The 17,510-nt window shown below is 45.0% G+C and overlaps 2 protein-coding genes across 2 annotated transcripts in view; one reads left to right on the forward strand and one right to left on the reverse strand.

Annotated features, from left to right (window-relative positions):
- Positions 1-253: 253 nt before the first annotated feature.
- T265_15587 (hypothetical protein) overlaps positions 254-17,510 on the reverse strand; it is a gene marked incomplete at both ends in the record, with an annotated part of 22,817 nt that continues 5,560 nt past the window's right edge. Inside the window, 9 exon segments of the mRNA XM_009178685.1 lie at positions 254-346; positions 465-578; positions 6,260-6,397; positions 9,868-9,975; positions 10,081-10,203; positions 14,285-14,441; positions 14,446-14,687; positions 14,726-14,758; positions 16,083-16,128. Coding sequence (XP_009176949.1) covers positions 254-346; positions 465-578; positions 6,260-6,397; positions 9,868-9,975; positions 10,081-10,203; positions 14,285-14,441; positions 14,446-14,687; positions 14,726-14,758; positions 16,083-16,128 — 1,054 coding nt within the window.
- On the forward strand, positions 1,276-2,163 carry T265_15586 (hypothetical protein; the record flags this gene model as incomplete). Its single annotated transcript, XM_009178686.1, has 3 exons — positions 1,276-1,384; positions 1,429-1,581; positions 1,628-2,163. 3 exons carry the CDS (start codon positions 1,291-1,293, stop codon positions 2,161-2,163), a joined length of 783 nt encoding a protein of 260 aa, XP_009176950.1.

A 17,510-nucleotide genomic window follows, 5' to 3' on the forward strand; every position in this document is an offset into this window, starting at 1 on the left:
GGGTTCACGAGGTCCTCCTTGTGGGTGGTTGAAAATCCTGTAGAACGTTGCACGCAACCCATCCCAGTGGCGCACATGTGATTTCCCAGCTAAATCCGCCCGTCGTGCGATGCGGTTAGGTCAAGTGAGGCTCACAGAGGACGCCGCTCATGGTGCCTCACTACGTGGTGCTCAGCTATGGTGATCTATGCACTATACTCTTAATCGTTTTCCTTGGCTTCGCGCTGCGTCCCTCCTATGTTCTTTTCACCTTTTACCAACGTTTCATTCCCTCATCGTTGTGTGGTGGGCTGAGCGCATGTATTCGTCGTATTGGGCCCAAGTGGTTAGAGCGCAAATTTACTGACTGGAAGGTCCGTGGTTCGAATCCGACCTCCGCCACTCGATTTCCCCTGTCTAGGCTTGGGCAACCAGGCAGTATCCCAGCCCTCGTGCTTCCTTCGGGTGGCATGGTAGCTAGACACCGGAAGGGTGCTACAGCTGAAAGCTTTCTTTCTTTCGTCTGCTAACCTAGTGTCATCAACGCCAAACGTCCTTAGACACCCTTGTGCCTTAATATATTGTTTACATACATCGATCTGTACGAGGAAAGCAAACAGCTATTGCTTGATCTCAGTCAAGTTACTAGGGACGAGCTTAGTCTCAGAGGTTTGCTGCTCAACGGATAGGAAAATAACGAATTCTAGAGGTGAAGGTAATTTCGTTCGGGACGATTGGCTGGAACTCATCCGAAAAATGAATTTGAAACCCATAGATAACCAGTGTTCCCCTGCTCCAACAGCTTCCAATCAAGCTTGGAAAATAATAATCCTCATTCTGCGTCAGGGGCATTCGACAGGAGGATCACAGGAAGGTTGTACCCGGGTCACTATTGTCGCGTGCAACATTTGGACGCGTAAGCTATCACAGGTACGGCCTTGCGGGTCATCAACGGACTCACCGGGTTATTTGCTTAATTTCAACAAATGGACTGAGATAAATTTCTTTCTCGAACGACATCTGCTTAACATGTTGCGGACGTTACTGTGTAAGCTAATACTTCGTTAGTGAGATAATTCACGGACACCTACTAGGTGAGCTGATATTTGCTCCAGAATCATGGTGGAACAACGAGGGAGTTAAAAAACCGTTTAGATGTTCATGGGAGTGAACTTCTACGTTGTGCTAACCATTTTCCACGGTTCTCAAAAATAAAACATTTGGTTCTATCCCATGTGTGTTCAACTGGATGCCATGATTTCATACGGATCACCTAACATTAATTTTCTGCTTCAGCTGATTCGCTCCAGTATGACAGATCTGCTTACTGAATGCCAGACTCATTTTCACTGCATCGACTTGTATGCCATACTTGGAGTCAAGAAAGAATGCACATCGGCCGAATGTAAGCATCAAACCCATCCATATAAACCTGTTTCTCTCCTTAAGTGCGCAAGGCTTTCTACAAAATGTCTCTCCTACATCATCCGGATAAGCATAATGGTGAATTGAAGAAAGAAGCTACGGCACAATTCCAAGTTTTATCAAAAGTATATGCAATTCTCTCCGACGATGAGAAACGCAAGGTGTATGACGAAACAGGTATTTGTCAATTAGATGCCTTTATTTTGACATCGGTTATTTACAGGGATTGTTGATGAAGATAGCACCATTACAAGCAAGTCTTATGAGGACTGGATCCAGTACTGGCAGCTCATGTTTCCACGAGTAACAACGAAGCAAATAGATGAATTTCGGGAGAAGTACAGAAACAGCGAATCAGAGCTAAATGATTTAGCGGATATTTACGAACGCTGCAAAGGGGATATGGATGTCATTTTGGAAACCCTCCTCTTTGCATCCTACGAGGACGAAGCACGAATTCGCCGCTTGGTCGACACTTTGATCAAACAAGGGAGGGTACAAGCCTACTCGCAATTCATGGATGAACATCCGTCGAAAAAAGCCAAGCGGGCTAAAAAGGCACTCAAAGAAGAAAAGCTGTTCGCCTGTGAACAAAAATCTCGTGCAACTGATGAATCCCTTGTCTCTGCTATCCTAGCTAATCGCGACAAGCATCTTAAGTCAACAGATGAATTGCTAGACCGTTTGGCTGAAAAGTACTGTAAAAAATCCGCGGAAAAGCGCACTAAAAGCCGATCCAGCGTTGTGAAAAAGAAATGACACTATATTGCAGATTTTGTTTATTGACTGTACAGATTTATCCAAGAGATTATAAACTCAAGTCATATTCATTATATGGAATTCTGTTCACAGCACTGGAAAGAGAAGAAGGAAGTTAGTGAGGAGTGATGCAGTAATACATGGTATTTGGGTTTGCTTTATTCTTTACGATGGTTAGTTGAGCTAGAGGGTGATGTGATGTATCGTTTCAGAAAACAATCCGTAAATTAATTGGCTGGACAACATCTTACTCTTGATCGCAAGGTTGGTCGAGACGGATCTGTGCCAGCGGCCTAATCAGTGTTAGGCGTCGGTTGACTGATGACCCACTAAAATGGGATCGTCAAGTTGACAGAACGGTTTACTGCTTTAGTTACACCTTGTGTACATCCAGTATGCGCCCTGGTCGGTGCCGTTTCTTTTATAAGCATAGTATGTCGAACGATGCCAATAATTTGGGTTGATTTCGGAATTCGGCTGCACGCGTCACTCGTTCGATTCGCGTGATTCATTCAGGCTGAAACGACATTCCGCAATTGTGCCATACGGAATCCTACATTAAAACCGTCTTACCACTGGCAGTTAGGTGCCGCAACGGTCAGTCAGCCTAACTCACACGTGATTGGGTCACTAGACGAGCTCTGACGGGTCAAAATTATGGCCCCAACAGCCAATCGTGTTGCAGTACCGCTGAGTGCCACTTTCTAGTAGTGTGCCCAGAGGACATCCGAATTTTCAGAATATATTTGCTCTTAATAAGGCGCGCTATGCGTGTTGTTGCTCATTTTGGATATTTCAGACACTATGTACCCTCGCTGGTTCATTCGCTAAAACACTAGAATGGGAGGACTGGAATGAAGTCGAGGCATAACCGTTTTTTACCGAGACGAAACTTTGGGTGGGAATAAAGCTACGCAGGATAAAAGATAGGTCTCGTTTGATCGACAATTACGGTGGAAGGTTTTTCCACGGACCCGGGTAGCTGCAGTGGAGTACCATATTGCTCTAATACAATCAGACAACAGTGACACTTATGGTCACTGCCTAGGCCCGCTTGTATAATTTACTACGCAATGACGGATAGTCTGATAACTATCAAGCAACCTGCATATTTTTGGTTACCTCCATCAGGTTTTCCACAATTGACACTAGCTGTCTGTTGCAGATTGGCACCCAGACATATTACTTGGATATGGTGTGAACTCTTAAATAGGGACACAAGAACAAAACCAGGTCTGTATTCGGAGTTAAGAGACTCAAAATTATATTCACCATGGTCAACTCCCACTGAATAGTGAAGCCCTAAGTTCGAGTTGAAACAAGCACTCATGCGATTACTTATGAGAACAAGTGCCTGAACCAATAAGTCAAAAAACTGAGTCGTAACCCCATATCCTGAAAACGCCATCTCATAATGAAGACAAATCGAGAGAAAATATCCGTACATGAATCTCGGTCACGCTTACTTCGAACACAAGAAAGGCCAGAGACGACCAATGTACGGGAGATTGAGAGGTATCAAACATACTGAAGTGCAATCTGCCGTTCAACCTTCATCATTATGTGTTTTTGCCATTATCCACCATCCATCACCTAGCTAACATCCCGAGGCTCTGCTCCTCGGTCGGAGAGGCATAGGTGCAGTACAGTCTGCCGGCGAAGTTTCAGTGACTATACCGATAACCCAGTCAACATGATATGTTGCCGAGTTTGAGTGTTATGGCGACAGGCGCCATAGTTGTATCCGATATAGTAGCTCCACTTACCACGGCTTCAGTCGCCGAGTAGTGATCTTACAGTTGTATTAGCATGTAAAATAGGAAGCAAGAGGAAGCCACCATAAACAGAAAACCGTAACCGCTACCTTCTGTAATTCTCCAAAGGTTGTGCCAGTATCGTAAAGATCATGCGCGCGACAAGCAAGCCGGATAGATAGATCTACCTCAACTGTACCCTCACTGGGTTCTAGAATATCGCACTGTCCATGGCAACCGATCACTGTGGTTTTCCTGGATGTACATGCAACCTTAGATTCTACCGGTAGAATAAGATTTTGGGATTATCTTTCGACGTCTGGAGCACCTGACGAATATGTAGCTATAACGCGATAGCTGCAGTATAAACTCATGGCGGAATTCCACATCCACCGCCATTGGAGTTCCACAGAGCCGTTATACATCTCCTTTTCTATACAAGTTTGCCGCAGATGCAAGTCAGATTGAGACTGCATGGCTAACACTACTAGTTTGATGAACAGTGTATACAGCGTGAGTCGATGAAATGGCGATGGTTGGTGCCAGCGCTGTGGTAATTTAAAAGCTTTTAAACCACTCACTCAGTGCTTGAGCCGGCTCGGTATGTGATATTCTTTGAGTCCATTAGATGAAAAATACTTCCTCATTACCGGCTTCCTATAAAGAAGCTGGTTACTACTACTGGTACATAATGCGTGTACTCGTACGCCTCATTCCAAGGACCCAGAAAATCCCTTTCGGTATCCGCACAATATCAACGTGCGGAAGTCACACAGGGGGATTGGTGACAAACGGTAGTGACAGATGTCAAGTGTTGATCCAACGTGCAGAAAAATGGTGGGTGTGAAGTTCGGGTAGATGGTCGTGACGATAAACAAACGTCATTGGTAGCTGAGTAGAGCACCCTTGCAGTAAGCACGAGGTCGACTTTTCGGGTCCGCATCTGGGCGTGTTTTTCCGTTCATTCAAGGAATAGTGTTCGAATGCCGAAATATTAAAAACCAGGTAAAACGATGACTTCTAGGATTCATTTCAGACAATCAAGAACCAAATTATCCAATCGAAATATGATACCTATTGACTGGCTGTTGCCGGATGGCTATTGATGTGTTCGCCAAGCTTCGGACTGGCTCGCAGACGTTCCTCCACCATGCGAAGAGATATCGTCAGGTGCAGTCGGGTGGACGATTCTTCCACTGCTTTTGTGTTCATATGACTCCCAGAGATAAGTTAATAACTACGACGTGACTGGTTGTCTGCGGATTGACTAGTACCTGATTTATATAATGCGGCCAGGATTTGCGTTGCACGCTGTTCTGATTAGCTTCCATCAGGCTAGTTAGTCGAGTATCCTCATTGCAGCAGTCCTGTTCTTTTATTGAGCTGTATATTTTGACTTTCTTGTGCTTCGCGTCATTTGACTAGTCGACTGGGCACCCGATTTTAGTATATTTCTTTCGTATTTGATTGGCTCATTTGCGTTGTTCATTGCGCTGTTTGATTTTCTGGTTCTCGACCAGTTCATGAGGCACCTTTCTGGTTGACCCAATCTCTTATTCTTTTGGGTTTCTGATTTACTTGGGTAGAATTTCGGTGGTCTTGGTTTTATCCGCTAAGCTTTGTGTCCACTTAGACGACCCTATTGGTTTTTCTTGTGACTTCTTGTGTAGATTTTGAACCGGATCGCTTCGAAGTTCTTTAATCCTGAGGCCGGTAGATTGGGTCGATCTCAATGTGTTTGTTGATGGCTTCCTCAGTTGAATGCCACGCTTCTACAAACTCATGTTCACTGTTTGTTCCTATTTGGGATGGTACATGGACATTGGGCCGATTGTATACATCTTCACTTTTGTCCAATATTGTGTTTGTCACAGTCACTATATTGGATTTTGCATATGACGCTGGTGCTCCACTAACCACATTATAGGAAGGCTGACTAGAATGCAGAACGCGAGAAAAGCAAAATGGACAGATTTGAAGAAGAGAGAAGAACTGCTGAAATGGAGGTACTCAAAGAGCCAATCTGATACAAGATAACAAGACCACAACGCGACACGAATCCTAAGAGGACTGTCTAAATTACATGCTAGTCACTCCACAACCAACCACTTACATCGTAGGTATTAACTCCTCATTAGAAACCACATAAACACAGTCAGAAGTGGAGAAATCAGCCACTCGACCGCGCCCAACGATGTCTGATCGGATGATGGAGAAACTTTCGGAAGCCAATTGCCAAGCGTCACGAACACATCAACTACCATCTGACCAACCCCAACATTCAAGCATCAGATGTCAAAACATCAAGTTTGTCGGTACGCTAATACGCATATTTAACGTACTGCCTGAACAAAGTCCATCATCTTGCGTGGATCGGAACCAGACGCAATGTCAATCAAATCGACGGGCACGCTGTACTGTCTGAAAGCATTTGGTCGGATTGAGGGGTCTTCTTGAACTCGGAATACTGGCTGAGGGATCTAAATTAAAAAGAAAGGCTAAGTGGTCATGGATCGAAATGTCGATGACATCATAGTAAAAACTGTAGCAAGATTGTATCATGGAATTTAAGTGAGAATTCAGGACGGTTGAAATCAACTAACTAGCCGTGAGAATTTTGTGCTGAGTAGCTGGATGGGTGATACCAACCAAAAACTGTTCAGCTGTAGCAACCTTTCGGTGCCTAGCTGCCATGCCACCCGAAGGAAGCACGAGGGCTGGGATACTGCCAGGTTGCCCAAGCCTAGACAGGGGAAGTCGAGAGGCAGAGGTCGGGTTCGAACCACGGACCTTCCGGTCAGTAAATTCGCGCCCTAACCACTTGGGCCATCTCGCCCCCCAACCGAACTTTTCTGTGGCTATTCTTTTAACGTCCCCGTGTTTTCTTTGCCCAGAAATCAAACCAGTTGAACGAGGTGATATGTGCCTTTGATGGCACGAGCTCCTGGCTTGATCCCAAACGGCTTCTCGAGCCCGTAGTCCAACATTTGTAACTGACATCTCTAGCAAAGCACTCAAATTTCCGGGAACCGAATGGTAACGATATGTGACCTGATCTCATCGCCTATCCAATACAGACGAGTTCTCACTAGTGCGCGGCTTTTTGCGCATGATATGCTTATAACGTTGTTATCCGAATTTATCAATTTAACCCGCTCGGAACGGGTGCTCAACTGAACTTGAAGTAGTGAATATCAGGATTTTTCGCACCGTATGGTAGGACTCAGCATCTAGTCTAGGGTTTGCATAGGTGTCCATGGGTCGCAAGGAACGGATAAGACGCATGCCTACCACAAATAATGGAATTCGTTTAGTGCTTGCTCGCTTTAGCCCAAATATTCAACAGTTGGCAAGATTCAAACCTCCACCGGAAAAAAAACCGTTCAGCTGTAACACCTTTCCGGTGTCTAGCTGCCATGCTACCCGAAGGAAGCACGAGGACTGGGATACTGCCAGGTTGCCCAAGCCTAGACAGGGGAAGTCGAGAGGCAGAGGTCGGGTTCGAACCACGGACCTTCCGGTCAGTAAATTCGCGCTCTAGCCACTTGAGCCATCTCGCCCCAACCTCCACCTGAGTGAAACGTAAATACAATCAACTGGTTCACAGAAACCATGGGCGACGAGAAGTCCACCGTGCCGACCTAACAGAGATAATAGATAGATCTAATGGCAGTGAAGAGTATCACCTGCAGAGGTCGCCACTACCAGGTTGTGTGAGTATGTCCATCACATAGTTCGAATGAGCGTTCCGACCCGTGTAAGGGCAGCATTCTAGTCGTGCTACCCAAATGCGGCAGCGAAGCATCAGTGTTGAACACTTATTTCGTGCTGTCGATAGTGATGATGATGACCCAAAGACATTCTGCCACCCCAGAGTATACTGCAGCCAAGCTGATTCTGTGTAAAGAAAAGCCCAGTCATTTAGATTATCAACCGTAGTCGTATTATTCTATTAGTGTTCAAACCGCTTGGGAAACGAACCGATTAGGAATAAATGCACCAATCATCTATGTCGCCGACAGTATGTTGACTGCTACGCACGTTCCAGTGTACAAACGTCGAGGAAAGATAACCTGGCAATATGAGACATCGGAAGGACAGGACACTCAATTTCCATAGACCCAATCTAGCAGCGAGTCTGGTCAGGGGATTTAGAAATCCAAGCTCAGCTCGTATCAGTGAATGGAATTTTCAAGCAGCGAGGCGAACCTTTGGATTCTATTTTATATCGTAACTGTCGTGCGTTTTTCTACGTGTCCACACACTGCCTGGAGTAGTAATACTGCCAAAGAAATCCATTGAGTTATCAAATAACCGTGGAAAAGTGCAAATCACTTTGAAACACAGACCAGGAGCGAACAGGCTGTGTGCACTTTTGCGAAATTTGGTTGTAGTTTACTAAAAGTCCAAAATCTTATTGATCCTCCCTACGCACCCGGATGCCCAGTTGATGGGATACATCACTTTTACTGACAACTGGCCAGCGCGTCTCACGTTCTCTTTAACAAAAAACGATAAAATTCATTTGTCTACAGTGTTTACCGAGTGACACTCCAATTCCGCTGAAAGAACTACTACTGATTACATCGAGTAATACCAACTGTGGATGGATGGTGAGTATTCGGTTTAATTCGTCCGGGCGGATGGTTCCAGAAAGGAATCACGGCGGTTGCACCGAGTGAATAAATTACGAAAAAAAGGTTGAAGATGTGTGTACAGTACCCCGTCTAGGAGAAAATATTAAAGCGCGGAATTTGTATTTCACTGTAACCCTTATCGAGGAAATCACTTCTCCAAATCCACACAGGAAACACTCCGTTTCTCGAAAGGATGGATCCAATCCGTAGAACAGACACCACCATGCGGATTCCCGTTGCCGTCGGTCCAGAGTTATAGATCAACTGTCAAGCAAAATTGAATGCGGCGGGTAATAAGAGTGCATTGCTGTCTCGGTCCGCTAGCAGACCTTTCAACCGTTTAATGGTTTAGCATGTCGGTCGCCCAGGCCGAAAAAGTGTTTGGTTGACTCAAAGGTCTGACGCACAAGGCAGTGGGAGGACGTAAGGTTTCGTTCGGGGACCGTGTCCCTAGCTTTTGGCTCAAGAGTCTGAACCGGGAGACAGCGGTTGTTAAAGTTTTCTTGAGGGACCCTCCTTCCCAGAGCCAATGACAAAGCAGGTTGGCGAAACTGTGTAGCTCCGGTGCGATCCGTATACTACGGATATATTTTTCTGTCCCGCTAGTGTGGCAACCGACTTAACTGGCTCTTGGATGAGATCGTCCGAATGAGTGATTTGCATTGTTTACGTTATCTCTCCATGGATGTTGTTTCCAGTCTTATGAGGACCACTCTCGCATTCCACGTCATGCAAAAATGTTCTTCGCTACCTCTCTTACCTAACTCGGCAACTGAGAGCTCAGCTGCGTCGAAACATCTGGTTTCAAATACGCAAATAAAGCTAAACGATAGCATAGAATAAACGAAGGTTATACAACAAGCCGGAGATAATGAAATCGAACGGGTTCCGATTGTCTTGCTAAACGGACAATTAAGGGACGGAAACAATCTTCGGGTTGGGGCATTTTTTCACTACTGTAAAAAGATCTTGCGAAAGAGAAACGGACCCAGATTGCATAACAAGACCTGTCGCTAAAACGGTCAACTGTCCAGCCCTAGTCAATTATGATATTTGAACACGTCACATAAAACACATCCGAAAATTCGGAGTCTTCATTAATAATGTCTAATCGTGCAATCTGCACAACCCCAGGAGTTTGCCACTTGAAGTGGCATTGGGGGAATATCATGACACTTGCGTAGTATGATAAAATAATGGAAACAACAATGAAATGCGGACACTCGGAAACGATAGACGATAATACCCAGAAGAAAAAGGCATGCATCGCTAACCGCTAAAAGTCCAGGACAAAATAGGGAAAATGAACACACCTCTTCCGTCGTGGACACCTGTTCCAACTCCGTCCACGAGAACAGGAGAGAATCCGTTGGTTGTCCGAATACATTAAAATCAATAAGGTCGACCCGACTCCGAGATGACTATGGAAACAATAGTCAAATCAAATCAACTTTGCTCACCTGATGTTCGTAATACAAATCTATAACATCTGAGAAAGCTAAGGAGGCATACGGGTACAAACTTACAGTCGGAAATCGGAAAATGATCGCGAATGTGCTTCTGAAAGAAAGTACATAACTTCTTCTCGATTGATTCCTTATGATGAACTGCCGACTCGAAGTAGGCGTCATGATGGCGCTGAGATATTGCTGAAAAGAAAACAGCAGGTACGGTACTACTGTGAAAGAATACAAACTGACTAAGCTTTCCAGCTGATGAATGGAATTTAGAGCTAGCCAAGTAAAATTACAATACACTTGGTTGCAGCCAGGGTAAATTCAAGTGCAAAGTTATCAGTAAAGCCATCACGCGTCTACTGTCTCTGATGATCAGCCTGCTTAATGTTCCTCGCGAAAGAACTAAGAAGGCAAGTGTCACCGAATAATTAGTGGAGTGGGAGAAAACCGACAAAACATCCCCAGGATTGAATTGGAACGCATCCAACTCGGAACTGACAGAGGTATTTCTTAAAGTGCGTGTTTCAGTGACCTGACAACAAACCAGCGTACTTTCTCAGAAAAATCCTCGACAGAAAACTGAAGAAAAGTTAATCCAATAATAGAAGGTATAAGCAACGAACAACACACGGATGAGGGAAGGAGGATTTGTCTTCTATCTCACTCTGTCTAAGATAAATGGGATGACAGGCGCCCAACTATGAAAACCGAATGGGACCACGCCTATATTTCCAAGCAGGGAGGGGTTCTGAGAAGGAAGTTGAGAACAGGGAAAGTTGAAAGAGACTACGAAGGTCACTTTGACGTCGGTCGAAGGAGACAGTAAAAACGATTACATCTTTTTAAGGGATGGGTGTGTTTTAGAACTGTTTTTATTAGAACGTTTACAAGAAATAGACTCATTTGCACGTCAACTTCGTTTTAACAGGAGACAACGAAATCCCAGCTGAATTCCTCGTTTACAAAATTCTTGCAATGAATGTGCTGCCATAAGGGTTGTCACATGCTCACGTTGGTGCGATATTCGAGATGTCGCAGTATAGTTTCTTGAAGGAAAACTACTCATACGGTTGATGAAAATGAAAGATTTCGCCTTTCTTGTGGCCCATCAGGTAGGTGCAGTACTCGAGTTTCCGTCAAGTTTACATTATACTTGAGCCCAAGTTATGGGGAATTCGTGAAATGCGCTCCTTTGCATTCTAGCTTGGTTTTAACGGGATACTCAACTGAATGCCAGTTGAACCTTTCGTTCAGCTGGGATTCAGCTGAGCCTCCCGTTAAAACAGAATTGGTGCACAAGTGTGTGTATATCATAAATTTCGTACAACTTGGGTTCAAGCAGAGCACAAAGTTTACAGAAATTCTAGGCCTGCACATACTCGATGAGCTTCGAGAATGGAGAAACCGGTCGTGGGCTGTCGGACAGTCGTTTACATTAAAAACACACAGGAAGGGCGGCAGCCAAATTTAAGACGCCCGTGGGGATCAGACTCAGGTCTCCCCAAAGTGAGCTCCCGAAGTTTCCCACTGGGGCGGTCGAGCTCCCTCACCCCTGCGCTATGCTGAAATGAACGAAAGCAGCCGTTGATTGTCTGTGCTTCATTCTACAGTAGGAGAGCTGTATCCAAGCTAAGATGGAGCAGTCTTGAAACCTGTAAGAATTACGTCAGCTAGTTAGCGCGCATTCACTCACACTTCAATGGATTGGATATTTTAGCTCATGCGTAACGTATGCATCCAATTCCAGAAGTGGTTTCTTATCCAAGTAGTTGACTTTTGCAACCAACTGGATGATCTGCAACAGGAATCCCGGGTTGCATTCCACCTGACCTTGAACCCACCCAAATTTATATATCACAGGTATGAAGTGCATGCCAAATCGTGTTGTTTGATCAGTGAGATTAGTGAAAAGTAATGTACTATTTGGAAGGTCGAAAATCGTAAATTAATCGATTCAGATGAGTCTAATGTTAACGGCACCTCCGTTCGTAAACATGCGTTGTTTCATCGTGTCGGTCCTTTCAAATAGGTTTTGGAACAAAAGCTACTTAATTCACTCATGGGAAATTCCCCTTACTATCATAAAAAAGAAAGTTTCATTACTCTGAGCACAAATGGCGAGCGAAACCAACCTGCAGTGTTGCTCAATCGATCAAGAACAATGATTCCTGAATAAGCAGTTTTAAATACCCCCCCTCTGACTAACACTGTAATGATCGACTCTACGACCGTAGGCCAAAAGCGGACAAAAGTACAGCGGTCACAAAACACCACTACTCTAATACGACCGGTATGGCTGGAAGTAAAAGAGGCAAGGTATGCACACACTCGTTGGTCTGGTCGCTATCTTTCAGTATGCTCGTATCTCCAAGCCAGCCGCTGTTAGACAGCCGCGTCGGCGACCAGGGAATTACCACCACCCAAACGGGAATTTCGTGTGGTGACCCACTTTAAGTACCTAGTGTGAGTTGCCGTTTTTTCACCATTTCTACTTTGTTTTCATTTACAGTCAATCAATCAACCGATCGAGAAGTTGTCGTTTCAGAAGGGTTTGGTAAGCAATCGTTGGAGCTGCAACTGGGCAAAGTTCCGCTTTTGATACAAACCGTCATCAGGCCAAGTGAGTAGGTTACTGAGTTGACCGAGTTCTAAAGCAGACCGGGAACCAAGTAGCACACCACCACGCAGTCATAACTCCTAACCACATCGTCATAACGCTTACGAATCCGCACAGACCAAGAGAATTTACAAAAGACGCCCAAGATCAAGGAGACAAACACGAACGAAATGGATTCAAATACCACCCCTCCCCCAACCATCGGCCATAACATTCAGACACAAGCGCAAACCTACAATAACTTCTGATTCACGCTCAGCACTGATCTACTGGCCAAAGGAACTTGACCAAACTTTCGTGTTAAAAGTGAAGCACTGTTCAGCGGCAAATTCACCATCTGTTTAGAAAGCCATTCTGAGATGCCTTTTGTTTGTATTTTGCGGTGTTGCACTTTGTGTATACACCTGTCAATGATGCTGGATATTCCGAAGCCTATGACGGTGCCAGACTACTGTAGTAGAAAATAGATGGCCATTAGTACGTGCCTTGGGTTCGTCTTGTGGCTGATGCCGGTCACCACATTCGCATTCACTGTGTTTCAGTCGTTTATTGGTTGAACAATAATGCGCCGATAGCTGAAACTGCTTTCCCACTGTTTCCCTTCTGGTTTTGTTACCCCGGGTTCACACTGTGTACAGGGGGTTCGACTGGTTGTGCACGCTGGTGAGGGTAGAGCGCACGTGGCGGTACCTCTTGTGAGCGGAGGGTCCGTCGAAGTGGTTTGACGGAAATAGATGCTAACCCGCCGTGTTCACACCCAAGGAACTCGACGTCTTACTAATGTGAAATCGGTGGACAGTACATTAGAGCTGATCCATGGATTTGATGCAGTTTATTTCAGTGAAAAACAAGCTGTACTAGCCAAGAAGATAACAGTCACATGCTGGATCGTATTTGTGGATTAACACTCGCCGTGAAGCACAGAGGAGCAAATCACGGGTGAAAACACCAGTCTGGATAGAGAAGGATCATTACACTGATGGCTGTTCGAAAGGAGGATGAGAAACAGCCAGGAACTGCGTGGTTCACCGAATTCCAATTGGAAAACCTTCAAATAAACCTGTCAATCTAAGCGAGATGAAAACATGTTTGGTCTGTCTGATGGATGGTGTAGTGGTGGGTGTTTCGCGTGCAAAAATACAGTCAGTGGTATGGTTCGCTTGTATGGCTGAACCATACTGGCTGTTAGATCGATTTCACGAGAAATGGTTTTTGGTCATTAGTTCATTGCATTGGTCTTGTTGTTTTCTAACGAGAAGGTTCTATTATTTGAACAAACATTAGTTGTAGTCTGCGTAGGATGAGTTAAGTGGTCAAACCTCAACTCGAGAAAACGTATTACCGCCTGTAACAGCTCAATCAAGTTATAACCCGTAAACCGTTGGGCTCTAAGAAGACAAATTACTGTTGTAACAGTGGGAGGGAACGGAGGTAAAAAAATGAATACCTCCTATGCTGTCATTTATATGCCGTTCAGTGTTCCCGGCGTTCGCTGAGAAACCTCCATAATTGCATAGACAAGTAACAGAAGTTTCAATAAACTTTGTGTTCGCAGACCACAGGAAAACCGATAACCCTCTGTGGGGCAATCGGGATGAGTCACAAAATACGGGTAGCACACCGAACAAACTTACCAATAAGTTTTTTCTTCCGCACAAAACAGCGAAATTCTGAATCTGGTCGACAATCTTTCCAACGTCGGACTACGAGTTGTGGTTGGTAGTCTTCAACTGGATCATGTAAGTTTTCTACTGGGAAATCTGTACAGAGGGCAAAGCTGTTTGAAGCGTCTTTTTTCTCGAGGTGCAACAACCTACGGAGCAGTGAGATCATGCGCAATAAAATCGGACGCTTTGAGGACAAGGTAGACATCAGTAAAACTCCGACACCTAAGCGAGTTATCACCCAACAACCAATATGCATCCTGTGAGAGAAAACGATAAACAGTATACCGAGAAGAAACCTTTGGCGCGCTCCAATTCAGTTTCGGAAATACGCATCCACCAAGCTGTGCGATAGCGTCTGAAACTTTTGCCTCAAATTCTGGAAATTCAGGACGCTAGAAATCAACGAATTAAAACATGAGGACAAACGAACCTCTGGTGCCTCTGATTCGTCCGTCCAGACTTCCTACAAAACAGTGTTACACACGAAAGAAGGTCCACAAAGTAAAGGAAGAAATAAAATAGTCATCTGAGTCAAAGTTAAGTTCACTTTGAACGCCAAACTCTGAAAACCACGAGAGCAGACACAGAAGGCCATTCGCGGATACGGCAAAACGCAGAAAGATCACTCTTATGACCCTAGGACCCAAGTTCGGAATTTCTTATTCCGAAGAGTGATGAGTTGCTGATAACCTGGGTAACTGCTAGGTACAAGGTACTTTCTTATCTTCGAAAAGCACATGAGCCACACAAGAAACTAGGAGGCACCATTATTACAGATATGAGAGCCACTTGGGACCGGAAACGTCACGATTAACCTACGCTTTGTCCTGAGGTTTGACGGAGATACTAGGACTAGCATCATGTTGTCCGGATTCTAGGTGGAAACTGACCTGCGAAAATCTAAATGCCTGAAGTAAAGGTGTGCTGTAAGTGTCATCTTTCAAGCTTTAAGGTCATATGTCACTCGACGTACCTGGTCACGCAATCACGACCTAACAATAACAATATAGCTAAGAAACGCTTCAGGACTATAACCAAAAAGTGCGCGCACAGAAGCAAAACAAATATCACAGAACAAAGTGGCTAACGGCTTGAGATGTAGTTTTGACCACAAACTGTGGTGTAACTGTCCTGAGAATTTTCGGATGTAACCTGAGTTTATGCAGTGCAGAAGTTACACAGCAGAGTGCACCGGCCAGGGTCGTGCTCGAATATCTCAGATACCTATCATTCCTAGACGAAACCAATGGCCCAACCGCAAGGCAGCAAAATGCTATCGCCACTTCAGTTCCGTAGGGAAGGTGATGCCCCATTAACCAAAATTCAAACATGGACGATGGTCTTTCGTTGAGCAAGCAGCTACAAAAGACTGTTGCGTTGCGATGGGCCACTACACATGATGTCCGCGAACCAGATTACGAGTAAAGTTTTAAAAGATCTGGTAAGTAATCGCGTAGGAAATGTGACTGGACGGTGAAATATGACAGCGGAAAACCTGAAACGCAATGAATTATTCAGACCAGTGTTACTCTTTTACGGGGTCCTAAGGCTTACAACAAACAGCTTACTGCTGACCTCAACCTGTCACAGTAACGAGAGACTCGGCTTATTAGTTAGCCCGCAAATCCAGAAAACGACTAAACATGAAGATAACTGCGAAGAACAAAAACGTGTCCAGCCATGCAGATTTGTGGGAATGCTGCCGTTTTCCCTCAACTAGACGCCACAACAGACTGTATCCGTTGGGCGATGCATAATACATAATACACATATACATAATAACATACGCAGTCATCATCTGAGTCTTCTGATTGTGGTTCGTGGAGACGTGCGCTGTGAAAAAAGTTGTGCAGAAGGAAAGTAAACTGCGCAAAAAGTTTCTACGGCAAACAATATGCTAATACAAATTAAACACGTGACAGATCATTTAATAATAATGTGTGGCAAGATCTATTCCAGATTTTTTCTAGTCGCTCCGAATTGATATCAACTCCAAATGGCTTCGCACACTGGAAATATAATGAACTCGTTAAACAAGCCCACTTCAAAATTAGGTTTAATATAGCGCTGCTTACAAGAGACTTATTATCCAGTTTCTAGTGTACTGTTGCATTAAACGCGAAGTAAAGCTCCCAATCAGATGAACCGACCGGGTACATCCAGGAACACGGACACGAATATTTCTACAGTCGTTCAGTTTTTTCGCCCCTCATTTCGACTGACTCCATTTGAACCATACGAACGAAGCACACTGACGGGCATGATTTGATAGATGATTTCTATTCTTCCACACACCCGACTGAAATCTGTAACCTTGTCGCCTTGGTCGGGCATATGTGCTGCAGTGATTTTGCAGCCTACACTGGCGGGAACTCAGTTTCTCCCAGGTTAGCCCATTCCAAGAAGACCAGCAGCCCGACGAAGAACTGCGAGAAACCGTATTACAAGGATGGAGGTAATATCGTAATGTCATCTGAGACAAAGGTGTGAGGGCAGTAAGGCATGGAAACAGTCATGCTGCTTCCTTCGAGAAAGGGCGGGTTAGAAGTAATCGGCCCTAAAAACCGCAGGCCGCGATCACCCAACGGCTGACCGTGACCACCGGCGAATTTTTTAATATGCTCAGAATATTTTCAAAAATAAAGAGTCCGGTGCTGCTCAAAAGGCATTTGCTGTGCGCAGCCGCTCAAGCAGCGAGATAGTAATTAATGCCTTATTCCCTGCGTCCTCGGGCCAGGCCAGACCAATGAAACCAAGTGGATAAGACCATTCAGTCATTGGTTCCTGGGTTCTCCAAGAAAACCCTAAGTACTGCTGCCTCATGGTTTGGACTTTCGAGTCAGAGGCTAGGAGCATGGTCCCTGAACAAAACCCGATATCCCTCCAGACTTTTGAGTCAAAGGCTCACGGTGGAATAACTCAACCAAACGCCATTCTTGAGCCTGGACAACCGGAGAGTATCATTCGCCATTGCACCTCTTCGCTGTCTAGGTGTGGGCGCCCTGGCAGTATCCCAGCCCTCGTACAACCATGACCTACACAACTAACAATATTCTCATGCCACATCGGCCGTCGCGTGGTACCATCAGCCGGGTCGCCTTACTTGCTGCATACAGCAGGGCGGGTAAGCGAAAACAGGCTACTGCTGACGCCTCCCTTCTTTCTCCTTCACATACTTTTTCTTCCCCCTCTCCCCACCCCATTAATAACTCTCT

The sequence above is a fragment of the Opisthorchis viverrini genome, assembly GCF_000715545.1.
Source record: "Opisthorchis viverrini unplaced genomic scaffold opera_v5_619, whole genome shotgun sequence".
Lineage (NCBI taxonomy): Eukaryota > Metazoa > Platyhelminthes > Trematoda > Opisthorchiida > Opisthorchiidae > Opisthorchis > Opisthorchis viverrini.